This window comes from Sorex araneus, chromosome 9, assembly GCF_027595985.1.
Source record: "Sorex araneus isolate mSorAra2 chromosome 9, mSorAra2.pri, whole genome shotgun sequence".
In the NCBI taxonomy this organism is placed as follows: Eukaryota; Metazoa; Chordata; class Mammalia; order Eulipotyphla; family Soricidae; genus Sorex; species Sorex araneus.
Window position 1 is genome coordinate 18,083,853 of NC_073310.1, and position 20,336 is coordinate 18,104,188.

Sequence of the window (20,336 nt, forward strand, 5' to 3'; positions counted from 1 at the left end):
TATCTCTCTATCTCTCTTTTATCTCTGTGTATACCACTCTCTGTCTAGTTCTTGCTCTCTTTCTGTATCAATATATCTCTCTATAACTCCCTCTGTCGTTCTCTGTTTCTGGAAATACTGCTGGAAAATGGCCCTGGAGAGACCTAATTTTCTGTGCTGACATGTTTGTGTTCTTCCATTGATCCCTGCGGTGGGCTGCAGGATCCTGGGGCACCCCAGCCCACTGGGATTAAAGCGAATGCCAGGGTAAAGGTGGGGGGGATTTGTTTTGTTTTTTAGTCACACCCAGTGATGCTCAAGAGGTAACTCTTGGCTCTTCCCTTAAGAATCATCCCTAGTGGTGCTCAGGGGACCACATAGGATGTTGGCCACATGCAAGGCAAGCGCCCTCCCACTATACGAGCTCTCCAGTCCCTATTTCTGCCACTTTCTGTTTTCTTTTTTTCTTTTTGGGTCACACCCAGCAATGCACAGGGGTCACTCCTGGCTCATGCACTCAGGAATCACCCCTGGCGGTGTGCAGGAGACCATATGGGATGCTGGGATTTGAACCCGGGTCGGCTGCGTGCAAGGCAAATGCCCTACCGGCTGTGCTATCACTCCAGCCCCCGCTTTCTGTTTTATCTCTGTGTCTATCTGTCTCTCTGTATCTGTTTCTCTCTCTCTCTTTCACACACACACACACACACACACACACACACACACACACACACACACACACACACACACTTCCAGCTCTTGCAAGCCCAGAGAACCCTTCAACATTGTAGGACTGGGGCTGGAGAGCCAGTATTAGGGTACTTGCTTACACATGGCCAACACAGGTTCAGGTTCGATTCCCAGCACCCCCATAGGATCCTCTGAGCTGTCAGAAGTGACCCCTGAGCTCAGAGCCAAGAGTAAACCCTAAGCTCTGCCAGATGTGGCCAAACAAACAAACAAAAATTACAGGCCTTCAGCATATGAGAAACACAGCCCAGCTCCCTGCCCTGCTGACAGTCTCAGCCGGGCACACTGCACACGCTGCCTTGCTTCTCTGTGCCCGGAGTGTGTCATCAACCTCCCCACCCCCATCAGTCACCGAGCACTGAGGCTGATTAACAAAAGCACATCAATTCCTTTACTTCCACCGTCTCCCCTTTGAGGGGAAGAGGAGAACTAGAACATTCTGTTGGGGAGGTGGGGGGGTGGAGGGCAGGGGATTTAATTTAAAACCAAAACAAGTACAATTAGTCAAATACTGATCTTGGGCCCTTGTGTGTGGACGGGGTGGGAGAGTGGATCCAGTCCTGGCCGGCTGCATCCCCAAGGCAACCCCCCTCACCCCGGGGGTGGGGATGGGGTAGCACCAGGAGGGGCTCAGGGGAAGCCTGGGGGTCCCTGACAGGAGCCGTCTCCAGAGAGCAGGCGGGGTGGTGTGTGTGTGTGTGTGTGTGTGTGGTGGGGGAGAAGGGGCGGGCAGGCGGGGATGCCGAGTGGTCAGGAGGTCGGGTCACCACTGCAGAAAGTCGCGGACGAACTTCCAGAGCCGGGTGACCCACAGGTTGACGCCCAGGTCCATCAGGTACTGGATCTCGGGCGTGAGCATGCGGCGGCAGAGCTGCGCGTGCCGCCCGCCGATGCTCTTCTTGAGGTTGTAGCCCAGGATGGACTTGGCGCCCAGGGGCTGCCAGGGCTGCATGGCCGAGTCCTGGATGGCCTCGGCGTCCACGGCGCGGCCGCCGTCGATGCAGATGCGGCGCATGCGCTCGTTGGCGCGCCGCAGGGCGGCCACCTCGCGGGCCATGCGCGCGCGGCCGAAGGCGTCCACGCGGCGCCAGAAGCTGGCGTTGAAGTGGCGGTAGAGGCGCGCGTCGAGCTGGTTCCAGGCCGTGGCGCGGCGGTACAGCTCGCCCGAGAGGCGCGGCACGGCCGAGGCGCGGCGCGCGTTGAGCTTGAAGTACAGCACGTCCTCCAGCTCCCAGCACAGCAGCTCCTTGAGCAGCACCAGCGACTCGTCGAAGTACTCCTGCAGGAGCACCAGGTGGAAGCGCCGCTCCACCTCCAGGATGTGCTCCTGCACGCGCGGGCTGCCCGGGTCCAGGTCGCTGTCGTAGCCCAGGTCGAAGAAGAGCAGGTTGTGGAGGTAGTGGGCGTTGTAGCCGGCGGGGTCGTAGTAGCGCTCGGGCTCCTGCAGGAAGGCGGCCAGCTTGTCGCCGCCCGCCAGCTTCCACGTGAAGGGCACCACCGAGCCGAAGTAGTGGAAGGAGGACTCGAAGAGGCGCGCGGGGTCGCGGAGCACCGTGATGAAGGTGGCGTTGGGCGGCACCAGCCCGCGCACCTCGTCGTAGTGGAAGCGCATGTGGTTGCAGATGATGTTGAAGCACGCGCCGGGCCGGTAGTCTTGCACCAGGCTGCGCGCGAAGAAGGCCGGGTAGTCGAAGTCGTTGCGGCCGTTGGGGAAGGCGAACTTGAGCCCGTGCTTCTGGCCGAAGCGGAAGAGGATGTTGAGGAGGGTGCTGCTGGCCGTCTTGTGAGTCTTCATGAACACGATGTCGCGCCGGGGCTGGCAGCCCCGGGACGAGCCGTTGGCCGGCGGGCCCGGCTCCGGCTCAGCCGAGGCCGGGGAGCAGGACGCTGTGCCCTCCGGGGTCCTGCAGGGGGACAAGAGCCGGTACCGGGGAGTTGGGGTTGCTGCTTAGGGGACCCGAACTCAGAACCCTTGGGCTTTGGGGGTGGGGGTCTATAGGGAGTGAGGTGGCTGGGGAGCACAGTGGTGAGGGGGGACCCAGTGGGCCAGGCCAGGCTGCAACCTTCTGAATCTGGGAAATGGGTGGGGGTGGGAGGAAGGACAGCACCCCTCCCTTGGTGGTATGAGACTGGGCTGTGTGTCTATCCCCAATTCACTGTGGATCACCCGGATTTTTCTAGGCCACTAGGGGTAGGTTACCATCAACTTGTCTCAAGTTCAACCAAATTGCACCAACTCAGAGCCCAGGCGGTGCCAGCCAAACTGAGCCACCCCTTGCCGAGGGGGGGGGGCAGTGGATGGGCACCCTTCCCCCCCTCACCACCCAGAGCCTCACCTGCTTCAGAGGATCAACTGAACCCAGGGCTCTGAGGCTCCCAAGGTCTCCTGCTGTGATGCCCATTTCACAGATGAGGACACCGAGGCCCAGGCTTATGTAGGGAATTTTGCTGCCCTTGGTGGAATCATTAACCTGTGACACAGGGCACGGGGGGTGACCCAGAAGGCAGCCAAGATCATGGCAGGGGGTGTTGTGGGGGGGGGGAGTGCATGGGTAGCCCTGCCCAGTGGGGCCACTCACGTGGAGGCGGGGCTGGCATGCATCGGGGGCACCGCGTATGAGTAGAGCAGCAGCAGGAAGGTGGTGAAGAGCGCGCCCAGCACCAACCCTTTGGCCATGGACTCCCAGAGCTTCTTCTGCAGCGGCATCGCAGACACCTGTGGGGCACAGAGCGAGTCCTAGACCCCGCAGGACTGGTGACAGCCACTAATGAGCCTGCACCAGCTCTATGGCCCTCGAGCAGCACCCCCGTCAGGGAGAGGGACAAACACGGGGTGAGAGAAACAAAGGAATGCAGGGATGGCTCCATGGCCCAATTGCAAGCCTAAGGTCTAGAGTTCGATCCCCGGTGCCTCCCACATGCACAACGTGCGGTCCCAGAGGCACTGCTATCTGGGACCCTGGTACTGTTGCAAAGGGTGTGCTCTCTGGTGCTCAGTCAGGAGTATGGAGCATGACAGCTAAAGCGTGCAGCCACCCAGGAGCACTGCCACAGATTTTCTTTTTACTTTTTTGGTTTTTGGGTCACAGCCAGTGATTCACAGGGGTTACTCCTGGCTCTGCACTCAGGAATTACTCCTGGTGGTGCTCAGGGGACCATATGGGATGCTGGGAATCGAACCCAGGTCAGCCGCGTTCAAGGTAAATGCCCTACCCGCTTTGCTATCACTCCAGCCTGGGTTCAAGTCCTCCATCCCTCTCGAAGAGCCCAGCAAGCTACCGAGAGTATCCCGCCCGCACGGCAGAGCCTGGCAAGCTACCCGTGGCGTATTCGATATGCCAAAAACAGTAACAACAAGTCTCACAATGGAGACGTTACTGGTGCCTGCTCAAGCAAATTGATGAGCAACGGGATGACAGTGATAGAGTGATTATTTATTATTTTATTTTTAAATTTATTTTTACTTTTATTTTTATTTTTTTAAATTTATTATTTTTATTTGTCTTTTATTTTATTTTATTTTTATGAACAGATTTTCTAACACCGACCAGGATGTCTCTTCTGGTGAATAGTGCCACTGGCAGTGTGCATGAGCACCATGCTAAATGCGCGTGACTCCCAGCAAGCTCCACAAACAGGCATGTGCCCCGCCCAACCCAGCAACAGCCAAGGGCGGGGAAGAGGGAAAAAGATAGTGCAGAGCTCAAGGTGGCTGCCTGGCATGTGGCCCACCTGGGTTCAACCCCAGCATCTTTGTTGGCATTGTTGAGATAGCTCAAAGGCCTGCACTCGTGTGTGACATTCAGGAGGCCCAGGTGCGATGCCCATCACTGCATGGTCCCCGAGCACTGCCAGGAGATTCCTGAGAGCAGAGCCATGAGTAAGCCCTGAGCACCATAGGGTGTGGAGGGAAAAGGAAAGGAGGAAAGAAAAAGATAGGAAAGAAAGAAAATAGAGAAAAGAAGAGAGAGGGAAGGAAGGAAGAAGAGAGAAAGGAGAGAGTGAGGGCAGAATGAAGGGAGGGAGGAAGGAAGGGGAGAAAGAAAGGGAAGAAGGATGGAGGAGGAAGTAAGGAAGGAGGGAAGGAAGGAAGAAGGAAAGAAGGAAGGAAGGAAAAGAAGGGAGGGAGGGACAAAGGAAAGAAGGAAGGAAGGAAGGAAGGAAGGAAGGAAGGAAGGAAGGAAGGAAGGAAGGAAGGAAGGAAGGAAGGAAGGAAGGGAAAGACAAAATGGAGGGAGGAAGGAAAGAAGGAAGGGGAAGGAGCAAAGAAGGAAAGGAGGGAAGAAAGGAAGCATGGAAGAAAAGAGGGAGGAAGGAAAAAGGGAAGGAAGGAGGGAGGAAGGAAGAAGGGAAGGAAGGGTAGGAAGGAAGGGAGGAAGGAGGGAGGGAGGGAGAAGAGGAGAGAGGGAGGAAGCCCAAAGACAGGGCCGCAGAAACAGTGGGCAGATCCCCAGAGTGGGCAATGGACAGTGAGAAGACTGGTTGTTTCACTTTATGCTGAGTGGTGGGTTCAGGGGTTCTCATTAGTAAAAATCACATTTTCTTTTAGGTTTCTGGGCCACACCAGCAGTGCTGGGGGTGCTCTTGGCTTGGTGCTCTGGAATCACTCCTGGCGTTCCTCAGGAGACCATGCACCACATATGGACCCATGAGCCCTGCCAGGAGAGATCCCTGAGAACTATAGGGTGAGGCCCAGAACCAAAAAAAGAAAATATTTTAAAGGCACAAGTCTGTCTGTCCCGAATAGTGCACGGGTGCGTAAGGGGGCCAGTGTGTGGAGGGGGGTGGTGGGGTGGGGAGGGGCACTTGCCTTGCACATGGCTGACCCAGGTTCGATTCCTGTCACCACACAATGGTCCCCAGAGCCCACCAGACATGATCCCTGAATGCAGAGTCAGAAGCCAGCCCAGAGTACAGCCGGGGATGGCTGCGAAACAAACTGACAACAAAACAACCAAAGAATACATGAAATTGGGGTGATAGCACAGCAGGTAGGGCGTTTGCTTTGCACGCGGCCGGCCCAGGTTCGATTCCCGGCATCCCATATGGTCCCCCAAGCACCGCCAGGAGTAATTCCTGAGTGCAGAGACAAGAGTAATCCCTGAGCATTGCTGGATGTGACCCAAAAAAGAAAAAAAAAATACATGGAATGTTCTTCCACTAAAAAGCACTCCAGGGGCCAGAGCGATAGTATAGTGGGGAAGGCGTTCACCTTGCACATGACCAGCCAACCTGGGTTCGGTCCCCGGCATCCCATATGGTCCCCTGAGCATGAGCAGTAGTTCCTGAGCATTGCCAAGTGTGACCCCATCCCTGCCATGTCCCCCCCCAAAAAAAAACACCTCACCTCAACATCAAAAATCAAATGTAAGTGGATCCCCTGGTTTTGGGGGAGAGACACAACTTTTTTGGTCTACCTATGACAACCTAATCGGCAAGGGACATGCACTGTCATGGCGGGGGGCAGGTGCTCAAACAGACGGGGGGCCCAGAGGAAACTAGGGCTAGGGTGTTCCCACCATGCCTTAGTCACATGGCCAGGGAGCAAGACATTTTACTCCTGCCCCAACTGCCAGGGGCCAGGGGCCTGTGCGGCCACCCGTGTCAGGAGTGTTGGGCCGGCACATCTCTACTGGGGTCCCTGGGGCCCGAGACCAGTCACTGGGGAAGGACCCCACATCCTGGCCCTGGAAAGTGCCCACAAGCCTTTTCCAGGGAAGGGCCAGATGGTGCCTCCAGCCCCCCGGCACCAGGTCCTGGGGTCTCGGCTCCGAGTCTAGCTGTGCCTCCTCTCAGAAGAGGGAGGACAGGAGGCAGGAAACACCTGGGATCTCAGGCCTCCCCAGTGACCTGTCCCTGTCCATTCAGGTGAGCCGGGACAACAGCGCAGCTACTCCTGCCAACTCTGGACACCCAGGCGCCCAGTTTCAGCAGCTTGACCAGCTGAAAGATGCATAGCCAAGGGCTAAAGGCGACAGGACGGGAAAACTGACCCACGTCACGGGGCTGGAGTGGGTGTCTGAGAGGGAGGGGCGCTGGGGTCCGTGGGAGGGGGGGACGGGCCCACTGGTGGCGGGTGCATGTTATATACATTGAGAAACCATTTTTGATTGTATTGTAAATGATAGAATCTCAACCAATTAAAAAATTGTTAAAAAAAAAAGTTTGAGAAGTTTGGGAATCCTTACATAAACTGAGGTATTCACCCACCCACCCAGCACGCAGTCATTTGTACCCAGCAATAAATAAATACACGGGGCTGGAGAGAGTCCAGCGGCCACGGCACTTGCTTTGCATGTAGCCAACCCTCGCTCAACCCTTGGCATGAGTTGAATGAGCTGCCTCAAAAGTGTACCTATTTAGGGGGCTGGAGCAATAGCACAGCAGGTAGGGCATTTGCCTTGCATGCGGCCGTCCCAGGTTCGATTCCCAGCATCCAATATGGTCCCCTGAGCACCGCCAGGGGGGATTTCTGAGTGCAGAGCCAGGAGTAACCCCTGTGCATCACCAGGTGTGACACAGAAAGCAAAAAAATAAAGGGGGGGGGCTGGAGCGATAGCACAGCAGGTAGGGCATTTGCCTTGCACGCGGCCGACCCAGGTTCGAATCCCAGCATCCCATATGGTCCCCTGAGCACTGCCAGGAGTAATTCCTGAGTGCAGAGTCAGGAGTAATCCCTGTGCATCGCCGGGTGTGACCCAAAAAGAAAAAAAAAGTGTACCTATTTAGGTGAAAAAAAGAGTTCCAGGGGCCAGGGTGATAATACATAGGGTAGGGTATTTGCCTTGTACATGGCTGACTCGGGTTCAGTCCCCAGCATCCCATTTGGTTCCTCGGGCACTGTCAGGAGTAGTTCCTGAGCATTGTTGAGTATGGTCCAAAACAACAACAAAAAAAGAAAGTTCCAAAACACCATGCCTCCTTCTGCCACCTCCAACCTATATAGGTATATAGGTAAAAAAGCAGAAATAAAATGGAAAAAATAAGATTTTAAATTTAAGCAGCGATAGGTGGGGCAAAAGCAGGAGGAGTAGATAAGGAACTGTCTCCCCATATGTGATTTGATACAGAGGCCATGCCCAGAGCTGGCTGGCAGCAGGAGCCTCCCAACTATACTTGGCCTGCTGGTGCAGCAGTGCTCAGGAGTCTACACCCAAGGGAGCCCAGGGGGCAAGGGGCAGATCAAACTTGGGAACTCGAAATGCCAGATATATGCTCTACCCCCTCAAGCCATAGCCCCAGCCCCTATTTCCAGGGCTTATTCCTGGTGGGCTCGGAGACCAGACGGGGTCCAGGGGATCAAGCCAGGGCCAGCTGTGTGCAAGGCGAGAGATTTAGATCCTGTGCTACCTCTCGGGTCCCTATATTATACATTTTAAAAAAATGATTGGGGGGCAAAGAGATCGTACAGGAAGTCAGGGACCTGCCTTACATGCAGCCCACATGAACTTGAACCCGGCACCGCATCGGTCACTGAGCACCTCTAGGGGTCAGTCCTGAGCAGAGAGCCAGGAAGGGCCCCTGAGCACTAGGTGGGGCCCAGTCCCAGCCCAACCCAACCCAGTCCAATAATTGTGACTGACTAAAGTCAGAAAAAGACATAAAATGCCGTTACGATCTTTCCCCGACAGACCATAAAGCCAGTCCCAGAGGGCTCCCGGGCGGGCGGGGCTGACGGCCGGCTCTCAAACCCGAGCCTGCGTAAATCTGGACCCGCCAGGCCCTCTGGACACCCCAGTTTCCCGTGCGTGAGGTGGGGAGGCCGGAAAAGGCGGCAGCCCACACCTCTCCCGGGGGGCCCCCGGGGGCGTCTCTCTGCCACCCTCAGACTGCGGCCCCCGAAGCAGGAGGCGCTGCCCCTCTCAGCCCAAAGCTGCCTGGAGCCTCCAAAGCCCCCTCAGGCCTCTGGCTCCTGGAGGGGGGAGGGGGGCAGCAGAGCCCAGAAAGGGTGCTGGGCCTCAGTTTCCCTGCCTGTAACACGGGCGGGGCTTCGCTGCCTGTTCTCTGCCCCCCCACACCCCCCACACAGCCCACTCACCAGAGACCCTCAAGCAACTCCAGACGCTGAGGCTGCTCCAGACTGTGGGGTGGAGGCCAGGCAGCAGGGGGCAGAGCAGCGCCCCAGAACCACCAATCAGGCTCCCCCCGCCCCCCCTCCTCCCTCCATTCTCCCACGGAGCCTCCAGAAGCAGGAAGTGGGCCTGACCTGAGCCCTCCCACCCTCTGCATTCTCTCCGGACCCCCCAGGCCCAAGCAGACCCTGGAGGGGCTTCTCCAGAGCATCTCTCTGATTTGCTCCAGCTCTCCTGTCACCGCCTCCAGCTTGCAGATGGGGAAACTGGGGCCCGGGGATAGAGCAGGACTTTTTTTTTTTTTTTGCGCAAGGTCACGGCCAGGATCCAGTATTTGCCCATGGCAGCCCCTGAGCCTTGCCCCAAAACCCATCACAGAGGCTGAGGAGAACGGCCTCTGGGCCTGTGGGCGACCCAGCGGGTCCTGGGATCCGTCCCGGCCGTGCGGGCAGCCCAGGGCCTCGAAGGCCAGTGGTTCTGTCTTGCCTGGCCTCTGTGCTTGGCTCGGTGTGTGCCAGGTCCCACGCACACCAGGCATTCGCTTTACCCTAGGGCCGCGCTGTGGCCGCGGTGGGCCGCCTGCTCTCGCCCGAGTCTGTTCCCTCTGGATACAGTGGACAGACACACTCTGCAAGATCAGGGCCGACAGAGCCTTGGCGCCCAGGAGCAGAAACCCCGGGGCAACGGAGGCCCAGGGGCAGGCGACAGGCAGCCCAGCTGGGGGACAACCGCCACGAGGCAAGGAAATCTAAAGGCGAGAACGCACATCCCAGCTGCTGGCCATCACCGACTCGCTTCTGTGACGGCCCTTGGCAGTACCCAGGCATCTGAGGTGTGGCCCCTCCGTGCCTGGTGCCAGCCAACCTGCCGTGACTCATCCCAAAGCTCCCAAGCCTGGCACCTAGTGAATGTTTGATGAGTTCTAGTGACCCTCCCTAGCAGAAGTGACCGTGGTACGTCCGCCCACATGAAGGCTTCCTGTAGCCAGGAGCCGGGGCTGGTCTTGGGTTCCACTCCCAGTCCTTCCTGCCGTGAAACGGAGCCACAACATTTCCTCCAAAGGGATGGTTTCGACTCTCCTGCACAGCCTGTGTGGCCCCCCCGGCGCCCCCCGCCCCTGAATGTGGCCGGCAGACGGGGCCAGCACAGGGCAGATGCTGAACTCGGCTCAACCCATTGCTTCTCTCACTTTTGCCTCCAGAGCACAGTCATGGCCCACAGTGGGGGTGAAGAGGCAGTTGAGGGCCAGAGTGACAGTACAGCAGGTAGCTTGGGGTTCAGTCTCTGCATCCTATATGGTCCCCCAGGAACCAAGCATAATTCCTGCACAAAAAGCAGCAGGAAAAAAAAAAAGCGGCTGAGATTCGGGCCAGGAGGGACTGAGAATGATGTGACCACACTGGAGCCGGGAGGCTCCTCTGGCAGAGGCTGACGGCTCCCAAGGTCACCCAGCACCGCAGCAGCAGCTGGGACCTCACCCAAGAACCCAGGAGACAGTCCCAGACTGTCCCTCTCCGGACAGACCATCCCTCTGCCGCAGCCCAGACCCTGGATTCTGAGTGACCCCGGCCCCAAGCCCCTCCATCTGCGTAGATGGCTGGCACAGGGCCAGGCCCAGCCACCTTCCCAGGGGACGGGCCAGCACCTTCCAGCTGAAGGAGGAATGGGACTCATCCTTGGCTCCTGTCTCAGGACCTGGCCTCTCCCCCGGGGACCCGGTGCAGGGGTGGAGGGAGACACTCACCTAGGCCGTCCCTCGTGTCTGTCTCCCTCCCGGCCTGAGCCCCAGCTGGGCTCCAGGCTGTCTCTGCCGTCTCCAGGAAACCCGAGTGCTCCAATGACACCCTGCAGGGTGGCCGGCCGGTGGCAGGCTCCCTCACGCTCCAGCGGGTGTGAATATGCATAAGTTCCCTCCCCGGGATAGCAGGTGGCAGGGCCCTGCTCTCTGCAGGTGCCACTCGGCCCAGGCAGCTCCTTTCCGCAAGGGCTCAGCAAGCTCCCCGGTGTCCTTGGGCAAGGACAGAAGCAGCCGCAGAGCCCTGCAGAGAGCCCCAGACAGGTCTGAGAGCGTGGGGAGGCAGGCCAGGTGGGGAGGCCTGTGCATCCCCAGAGAGAGAGGAGGGAGGTGAGGCAGGGGATGGGGGGGGGGTTCCCAGAGACCCAGCTGCTCCCCGTCTGACCTCACGGACGTCTGCTGACTGCCCTCCCGAGATGAGCCCACTCTTCCTTCTGGTGCAGAAACCAAAGCTCAGAGAAGGGGACTCACCAGCCCAACGTCACACAGCCAGCATGCACCACCAGGACCCGAGTCCTCACTCAGTCTTGCCCAACTCCAGAGCTCGTGGATGCTGATGAGTCATGACGGGGGACCAAGGTTTGTCTGGAATCAGAGAGGGGGATGGTGGGGTGGGGGGGGCAATCTCAGGTGGGAAGGCTCCCTGGAAGTGGAGCCCCAAGCTGCGCAGGGGGGGACGGGGTTTGGGTGGGGGATGGGATCTGCTGATTTTACCTCAGCTCCTTCTGCCCAGGGGAGGGGGGTGGCAGCGAGAACACAGGCTAAGCAGTTGCCTGTCCTGGTTGGGATGTACCAGGGAAAGGCACTTCAAGGGGCCCGAGGGCCAACCCCCAGGGGCTTTCAGGCTTAGCCCAGGCCCTGGGGTTCTCCACAGCCTCTGCCAGCCTTGCCCACAGACTAAGGATGTCTCAAAGAGTGCCCATCCTTCCTTCAGCACTGATGCCCAGAGCTGCCACCCGAGCCAGGCTCGGAGCACTGGGGACTCACTTGTGGCCAGGGTGCTTCCCCCCTCAGCGAGCCCCTTCACAGGCTGTGTCACTACCAGCACCCCCTGACTGAGAGTCCTCTCGCCCCACTTTCTGCCCAGTCTGGAGACAGATTCTGCGTCCCGTCCCCCTCCCCTCAACCCAACACGCAGGAAATGCCAATGCTTTCAGGGTCCCAGAACAACCTAAAGTCCTGAGCTCTCTGGCAGCTGGATGGAGACCAGGCCCAGGGTGGAGATTTCTCTGTCTGGGAGGGAAGGCAGTTTATGATGTGGACTCTGGACCCCTCCGTGGATTGCTGAGACTTTTCCTTACACCCGTATAAGTCTAGTATCACTGATAGCATAAATTGGGGGACCTCCCAAGTGGTGTTTTGGGGACCTGGGAGGCTCATCCCAGCGACCTCATCTCTAGCAACGCTAGAAAGCGTTTTCGGTGGTAACAACGGGGCATACTCCTGAAGCAAACCCAGGACACACAGGAAGTGGCTGAGAACCTCACACACAGCCACGGAGGAAAGGACACAGTAAGGGCATCCGGGGAGCACTGTCTGTGTCAGAACTGAGCCTGCTTCCTCCCCACTGCCCTCAGCACCTAGCCACAGGTGGAGAACAACTTCTGAGGACCCAAATGAGTTGTTTTGGTTTTGTTTTCTTATTTATTTACTTATTTATTTTATTTGAAGCCACACCTCGTAGTGCTCAGGAATTACTCTTGACTCTGCACTCAGGAATCACTCCTGGTGGTGCTCAGGGGACCATATGGGGTGTTGGGAATCAAACCTGCGTCGGCTGCATGCAAGGCAAGTGCCTCACCTACTGGACTGTCTTTCCAGGTCCCCAGAGCGAGTTTTTGGTGGAGCCCTTCTATAGGTGGTTCCTGACAAGCTGCGATGGGTTCATGACAACTGGGGCACAGAGCTTAGGCCACTGAGCCCCTGGTGATGGGACAGATGGAGGCACCCAGCAGCAGGTGTTATGAGGCAGGATACCCTTTGGGCCGGGGCTGCTTTAGCAGAGAAAATACCTGCTCGGGAGGCAGGTAGGGCCGACTTTCTGGGGTAGGGAGCTAACGTGGCAGAAGTTGCTACGTGCTCAGAGTCGGTTTCTTTCCCTCCTAAGATACATGGCGAGACTATATTTCTCGTCATCCTTTGCAATTCCTGTCCTCAAGTGGGTGGGTGGTCTCTGTATCCCCTTGCCCATCATTGGGATGAAAGCAGGGCTCTCCAAGGGTCTGGAGGTGGATGGGACCAGAAGGTAGGAGGGACGTGGGTCTCTCCATGAAGGAAGGGCGCTCACCCAGTATTCCATGGAGGTAACAGAGCTCTGAGATGGGGAACAAGGATTGCCAGTGAGTATTCTTCAGGAAGAGAGAAGATGCCCCCAGCATCGCTACGGGAATGCCCGGTACCCAGGGTCTCAGCAATGTTGTCAGACTCCTGCACTGTACCAGCAGCCTGGTGGGCCAAGAATCACTGATGGGGTCCCAAGGCTTCCTGGTGCTTGATCCCCACCCCCTCAAAACAAGAGAAAATAACAAGCTACAAATCCAATACTAGGGACAGCTAAAAATAGTGAGATATAAGTACTCATTAAAATGATGCCGCATCTACCCCAAGAACATGAAAACACCAAAAGATGTATGTACACCTATGTTCAATGCAGTGCTAAGTCTGGATGGGGAAATGACCCAAATGTCTATTGACAGATGAAAGGATCAAGAAATGTGGTACTGGGGCTGGAGTAATAGCACAGCGGGTAGGGCATCTGCCTTGCATGCTGCCGACCTGGGTTTGATTTCCAGCATCCCATACAGTCCCCCAAGCACTGCCAGGAGTAATTCCCGAGTGCAGAGACAGGAGTAACCCCTGAGCATTGCCAGGTGTGACCCAAAAAGCTAAAAAAAAAGAAATTGTGGTACTGGGCAGGAGCGATAGTACAGCAGGTAGGGTGCTTGCCTTGCATATGGCCAATCTAGGTTCGATTCCCAGATTATATTCCAGATTATATTCCCATATAATCCCCTGAGCACTGCCAGGAGTAATTCCTGAGCACAGAGCCTGAACATTTCTGGGTGTGCCCACCCCCTCCACCTAAAGAAGTTGTGGTATGTATACACAGTGGAACACTGTGTGGCTACATGGAAAGTTGAAATTTTGCAGTTTTCTGTAACTTGAATGGACCTGGAGGGTGTTGTGCTAAGTGAAACAGGTCAGAGAGAGCAGAGCGAAAACCAGATGATTTTACTCCTCTGTGGTACAGAGACAAAACCAGGGAGTAGACAGTCTCGGGTGAGAACACACTCTTGGATTTGACTGCAGACAGATTACCAAACAGGGGGAAATGGAAAGGTGGGCTAAGGTGACATAAGAACAGTGATGTGAGGGGCTGGAGCGATAGCACAATGGGTAGGGCGTTTGCCTTGCACGTGGCCGATCCGGGTTGGATTCCCAGCAGCATCCCATATGGTTCCCTGAGCACCACCAGGAGTAATTCCTCAGTGCAGAGCCAGGAGTAACCCCTGTGCACTGTCAGGTGTGACCCAAAAAGCAAAAAAAAGAACAGTGATGTGAGGGTGTGAGGGTCCTGGGCACTTTGGTGGTGGTGAAGGTGCGGGAATTTGTTACATTAAAATTGTAAACAAGCGGGGGCTGGAGGAATAGCACAGCGGGTAGGGCGTTTGCCTTGCACGCGGCCGACCCGGGTTCGAATCCCAGCATCCCATATGGTCCCCTGAGCATCGCCAGGGGTAATTCCTGAGTGCAGAGCCAGGAGTAACCCCTGTGCATCGCCAGGTGTGACCCAAAAAGCAAAAAAATAAAAAAATAAAAAATAAATAAAATTGTAAACAGGGGGCAGAGTGATAGTACAGCAGGTAGGGTGTTTGCCTTGCACGCAGCCAACCCAGTTTCAATCCCTGGCATTCCACATGGTCCACCAAGCAACGCCAGGAGTAATTCCTGAGTGCAGATCCAGGAGTAACCCATTGAGCATTGCTGGCTGTGACCCAAAAACAAAACAAAACAAAACAAAAAAGTATCATAAACTGGTCTGGAGAGACAGTACAGTGAGTTAGGTAAGCAAGGCAATTAAGCACCTGCCTTGTAGGTGCTGACCCAGGTTTGATCCCTACCACAGGAGGGATTCCTAAGCATAGTCATGAGTAAGCCCTGAGAACTGCCAATTGTGGCCCCCAAACATAATTAAACACAATTATATCCACAATAATCTATTGTAGTAAAAATTAATTTAAGCTAATCCACCTACCCGAAAAAAAAAGCAAAATAAAATGATGCCACGATATACACTGAAGTATCTATCTAAACCTCCACATGCACATATACACACACATCTCCACCCACACTTTTTTTTAACAGTTTCTTACTTTAGAAAAAATTTTAAACATGGTACCAATTAGGATAAAGAATGGACCAGCATGGGGCTGGAGCAATAGCACAGCAGGTAGGGCGTTTGCCTTGCACGCGGCTGACCCGGGTTCGATTCCCAGCATCCCATATGGTCCCCTGAGCACCGCCAGGGGTAATTCCTGAGTGCAGAGCCAGGAGTGACCCCTGTGCATCGCCGGGTGTGACCCAAAAAGCAAAAAAAAAAAAAAAGAATGGACCAGTATGGCAATAATAGTCGGAAATGATCACTCTGGACAAGAACTGGGTGTTGAAAGGGGTATACATGATAAGCTTTCAGTATCTGTACTGCCAACCATAATGCCCAAAAGGGGAGGGGAGAGAGAGACAGAGACAGAGAGAGACAGACAGAGACAGAGAGACGGAGAGAGGGAGAGAGAGAGAGAAAGAGAGAAAGAAGTGCCTGTCATAAAGGCGGGACAGGGGCAATGTGGGAGGGAGACTGGGGACACTGGTGGTGGGAAATATGCGCTGGTGAATGAATGGGCTGGTGTTGGAACATGATATGACTGAAATCCAGTCATGAACAACTTTGTAACTATGATTCAATTAGAAAAACCAATTTAAAAAGTTTTTAAATGTGCCCATATGTGGTACCCACCAGGACTTATCCCTGAGTGCAGAGCCAAGAGTAAGCCTTGAGCACTACCAGGTATGATCCCAAAGCAAACAAAACACTGTTTAAAAATAAAATTAAAAATACAATTTCATTTCAAAAAGCAAGTGTGGCAGGAGGTAGGGGACACTGGGGCTGCGTGGCTGGGCAGGCTACTTTCCCGACCCCATGCCCTGCGCAGGAAGTCAGCGCCCTCAGGTAAAGGTGTGGGCTACAGATGGGGGCGGGGGAGGGGGGTGACTCTCCCTCCAGGGGTGCTGAGGTGGGGACTTGCCTGCATCTGGAAGCTTCCTCACCCTTGACAGCCAAGTGTCGGAGCAGAGACGGGTGGATCTCCCGCAGAGCACTTCAGCAGAACCCCAGTGTGGGGCCTCCCGGGATCACCTCGGAACTGTCCACACTGCCAGGGCTCCGCCCGCCCGCCGGCGCGGCGACTGCTCTCACCGCCCCGGACTCCACCAATTCAGAGCAGTTGACAATCCTGCTGCGTCACCTCCCTCTGCCGTCTCAAAGGACAACCTCCCTGATGTCCCAGAACCCATTCTCCCAAGCCGTCGACTTTGCCCTGGGACAGGCAGGGAAACTGAGGCTCAGAGACCTGTGGAGGGGCTCCAGGGCAAGCCAGATCAGAGACACACCCACGGGTGCTTCCTGCCACCCCCCCTTGTCTATGCAAAATCACCTCAATTTACAAGGGCAGATTGGAGTTATCCCAAAGAGGCTCTGAGAAACGGGTTAGCCAAGAAGTCTGTCCCTGTCCATTAGCTCTGAGGGGAGCATGTGGGAGTTGATAATAGACTCTGCCCACAGTACGACGGAAAATACTGAAGTACTTCATGACCTTACCAGCATCTAAAGCAGCCACAATGGAAAGATCTGGAAGAGGAACTAAACATTTACTATTCCTCACTCACCCCCAACTAAGGGAGACTCTGGGAGGCTCAAGTCCTACTAACCCTGCAATGGGGCAGCCTGGGGCAGGGGGATGACCCCTCTGCACCCTAATTTCAAAACAAAACTGTCCCCCTCACAGTCTCACAGTGAGGTTCAAGTGAGACCCTGCACATGAACCCTTGCCACACTTCACATTACCCAAACCCTTCGAGAACCATCTGGCAGGAGAAACAGGACCCCTCACCCCAGTTCCCTCCAGATTTCACAATGAAGAGAAGCGAGGCACTGGATGGGAAGTTCTTGCTTAGGGCCCCAGGGTAAATCAAGGCATCTTGGAGACCAGATTGGGGTGATGGTGTCCAAGTCCCACTTCATCTCTGTTCATAACCGACCAGTGGGAAAGCAGTGGACACTCCCAACTGTCTCTCCTCCACTAGTTAGTCCAATTCTTCCCCCATGGACCCGCCCATGAGCCTCTTGACTTTATCCTGTCTGGCTGTGTCTAGAGCAGCATCGGGCTTCAGAAAGGAGTTGCCCACATTCTCCGCCCAATCAAAGTGAAGCTAAAGGGGCCGGAGCGATTGTACAGTGGGAAGGGCATTTGCCTTGCACACAGTGGACCAAGGTTCAATCCCCAGCATCCCATAGGGTCTCCTAAGCCCCGCCAGGAGTAATTCCTGAGTGCAGAGCCAGGAGTAATCCCTGAGCATGGCCAGAGTATGGCCCAAAGATTAAAAACACACAACCCAGCAAAACAAAGTGAAGTTAGAAACCCTCGCACTGCCAGGCACGGAATTCCTGTAGCCGGGTCTGTTCTTCCAGGTTAATCATTGTTTCTGGCACACTCGGTCCTTTCCAGCCCAGAGGGAGGGGCTGGAAGGACACCAGGGACCTCCCTTGCGAGGCAAGGGGCCTGTGCTGGCAAACATTCCACCCACACCCATGGGCTTGGCAAGGCACAGGAAGCTGGTGGTGGGTTCCTGGGGCTGCAGGAGATTCCTGCAGGAAGCGCTGCCCGAGGGAGAAGCAGGCAAAGCAGTGACCGGATGGGGCAGCTGGGAACAGGGCTCCGTTGTATCTGCTCCCGGAAAATGGCGTGCCCCCACCCCACCTCCCGAGTGTCAGGCAGAGCTGGGAGCTAAAGAGGTGAGGGGAACAGGTGTCCTCAGTGGGGGGGCTGAGCCAAGAGGTTAGGAGCCTCGGCGGGGAGGGAGGTCTGGAGCAGGGTGGACGCTGGGGTGAGTCTGTGATGTGGAGTCCATATGGCTGCACCGGGGCCAGGTGGCTGTGGGAGAGTCAGGGCCTGTTCCCGAGCCCCAGTTTCCCTCTCTGGATAATACGGATGTAGCCTGCCCAGGGTCAGGAACAGAGCTGCCGGGGGGACTTCCAGTCTCATCTCTGACCATCCCATCACTCCCTTGGCAGAGGAAGAGGATGGAGTCTCCTAACTGGTCCACCCTGCTGAGGATTTCCATGGTGGGCACCGGTCTCTTGGGCAACCGTGGAGTCAGATGTCAGGCCTGACCGCCTCTCCCCTGCCCTGCCCCTCCTTCCCACTGGTGTGAATTACAGCAGCCAGATGTGAGCCTTCACCTGTCCTCCTCCTGCCCGCAGTGGGGACCTAGTGGCCATCAGGAGGGGCCCAGCCTTGCTCTATGACTTTCCCAAGTACCATCGGGCACCACGGGGGTGGAATCCTGCCTCAGCCACAGGTCCTCTGCCCGGAGGCACACCCCTTCAGGAGTGCAGGGCGGGGTCCGCTGAAGCAGAGGGCATGGGTCTCTTGGTGTGGTCCCATCCAGCTTCCGCTCTGTATTCATGCTCTCCGGGGAGGGAGGTGAAATCCTGAGTCCTCTGGCCTAGTGCTCTGGGACACAGATTAAGCATTAATGACCTCCTGCGCCAGCCCCACCCACCCCTTTTCCAGGGGACAGGAAACCCTGGACGAGGGCCACGGGGAAGAAACCAAGAGCAGGGGAGGGTTCTGCGCCCTGCCTGGCCCGAGCTCCCGCCTCTGGCAGCTGGCAGGGGCACAGGGACCCTGGAGCCTGGGGAAGGCTCCACAGCGCTCAGGTGAGTCTGTGCGCTCTGTGGGCAGAAGGGGCTGCACGCAGGGCGGTAGACAGAGGCAGAAGGCGAGCTGGTGGAGGGTGGGGGTGGCCCCCCAGGAACATACCTTGTCCCCGTTGTCCTCGGCTTTGGTGTGGCTGGCTCGGCCCTGGGGCCGCGCCGCCAGGCGCTGACTAGGCGGCGGGGCGTACCCGCCTGGGCCCCCTGCTCGGGCCGGCCTGGACCATGCCGGCGCCCCGCCGCCGCCGCCGCGCGCGCTGCAGGCCAGGTGCGGCCCTGGCCTGGCCCGGCCCCCTGCGCTGCGGCCAATGGGCGCCCCGGGCCCCGGCCCCCTCCCGGCCGCCCCGCGCCCTCCCGGGCCGCACAGAAGCCGCATTCAGCGCGCAGGGGCGCAGGGCCGCGCCCCCGCCGACCGCCCAACAAGGCCCCGTTTGTTTCTGAAGCGCCAACGGGGCCATTGTCCGGCCGCCGGACCCTGAGACTCGGACCAGCATCCAGGCCCCGGAGACTCGCGGGTGCCCGGGCAGCTGGGTGGCATGGTGGCGGGGCAGGCGGCTCTGGGGGAAAGGAGGCGGCCGCATGGAGCGGCTCAGCTGGTCGGGGGTCCTGCAGCCTGGAGGATCCCGGAGAAGGGAGCGCGTCCCGGGCACATTTCGGGCGCGCGTTCGTGATGAGCATCCCCGAGGCGAGCTCAGCGAGGCAACGTTTCCGAGCAGGGCCAGACACTTGGGGAGCTCAGGGGAGCTCGCGGCTCCCCCGCGCCCATCGGGGCTGGGTGCTGAGCCGGCGGGAGGCAGACACGCCTCCACTCAAGAGCCTCATTTCCCAGTCCCGGCCTTGCCTCGTCACCCCGGAGGGCAGGTCCAAGGATGGGACGAATGTCCTCCCAGAGCCAGGAATGCCCAGCCCCAGCTGTGGGCAGCACAAAACCAGCTGTCACCCAGTGGCCTGTGTCAAGTCGGGTGCCCCCGCCACCACCGGGCGACTGTGGAATGGGGAAAAATTCCACCTCAAGGCGCAGCCAGGGATTTTTCCAGATGGGATAGGCCTGGTCCCCGCCCTCACTGACCCCAGGGTCACTAGCTCCCAGTCACCCGCAAGAGCTGCAGGCTGAGCCTGAGTGTGGGACCTGCCTCCTCCCTCAGAGCAGGCAGGAGACAGTGGTGCTGGGTGTGTTTGCCCCATCTGCGCTGTGCTTCTCCCCTGCATAGGTACGACTTGCCTCTTCCCCCTCCACCCCCCCCCCCAGCTCGCCTCTCCCCCCTCCGCCCCCAGCTCCCACAGAGCTGGCAACTAACACCTGCCAGCTCATCCCCCAAAGAGCACAGAACTGCACCCACAACCCAGCTCCCAGAGCACGGAACTGCATGCCCAACTCAGTTCCTATGGAGCCTGAATACGGTAAGGGGCAGAGGGCCAAGGTCACAGGTGAACAGGCTAGCCCCAAATCAGAACCCGGCTCCCCGTTGGTCGGCCCTTCCCTGCTGGGGCCTGGCTTGTGCCCACACTGAAGAGCTGTCCCAGACTCCCTGCCTGACCCTGGAAGGCTGTAAAGCAGGCACTGGCAGCACCCACCGGGGGGGTGGGGGTGGGGGGCACTGTCACACAAGGGGTCCTCTCTACGTGCCCTATCCTGGGCCCTGCAGAGCCCGGAGGCTAGGTTTGCATTTTCCGGGCTGACAACAATCGTGAATATTTATTGAGACCAGGTAGTTTAGTGGGGTCCCCTAATGCACCGTGCCCAGGA

The 20,336-nt window shown here is 57.3% G+C and overlaps 1 protein-coding gene across 8 annotated transcripts; it reads right to left on the reverse strand.

Annotated features, from left to right (window-relative positions):
• Nucleotides 1-1,097: 1,097 nt before the first annotated feature.
• On the reverse strand, nucleotides 1,098-18,851 carry GAL3ST1 (galactose-3-O-sulfotransferase 1). Of its 8 annotated transcripts, none has more exons than XM_055147440.1 (4): nucleotides 18,696-18,851; nucleotides 11,068-11,181; nucleotides 3,309-3,445; nucleotides 1,098-2,633 (listed from the first exon to the last, which is right to left on the reverse strand). In XM_055147440.1, the coding sequence occupies exons 3-4, from the start codon at nucleotides 3,434-3,436 to the stop codon at nucleotides 1,493-1,495; spliced, it is 1,269 nt and encodes a 422-aa protein (XP_055003415.1). In that variant the 5' UTR covers nucleotides 3,437-3,445; nucleotides 11,068-11,181; nucleotides 18,696-18,851; the 3' UTR covers nucleotides 1,098-1,492. The 8 variants fall into 8 exon arrangements, with proteins under 8 accessions (XP_055003415.1, XP_055003417.1, XP_055003416.1 ...); XM_055147442.1 differs by having other exon boundaries at nucleotides 10,982-11,181; XM_055147441.1 differs by lacking the exon at nucleotides 18,696-18,851 and adding an exon at nucleotides 15,922-16,492.
• Nucleotides 18,852-20,336: the final 1,485 nt, after the last annotated feature.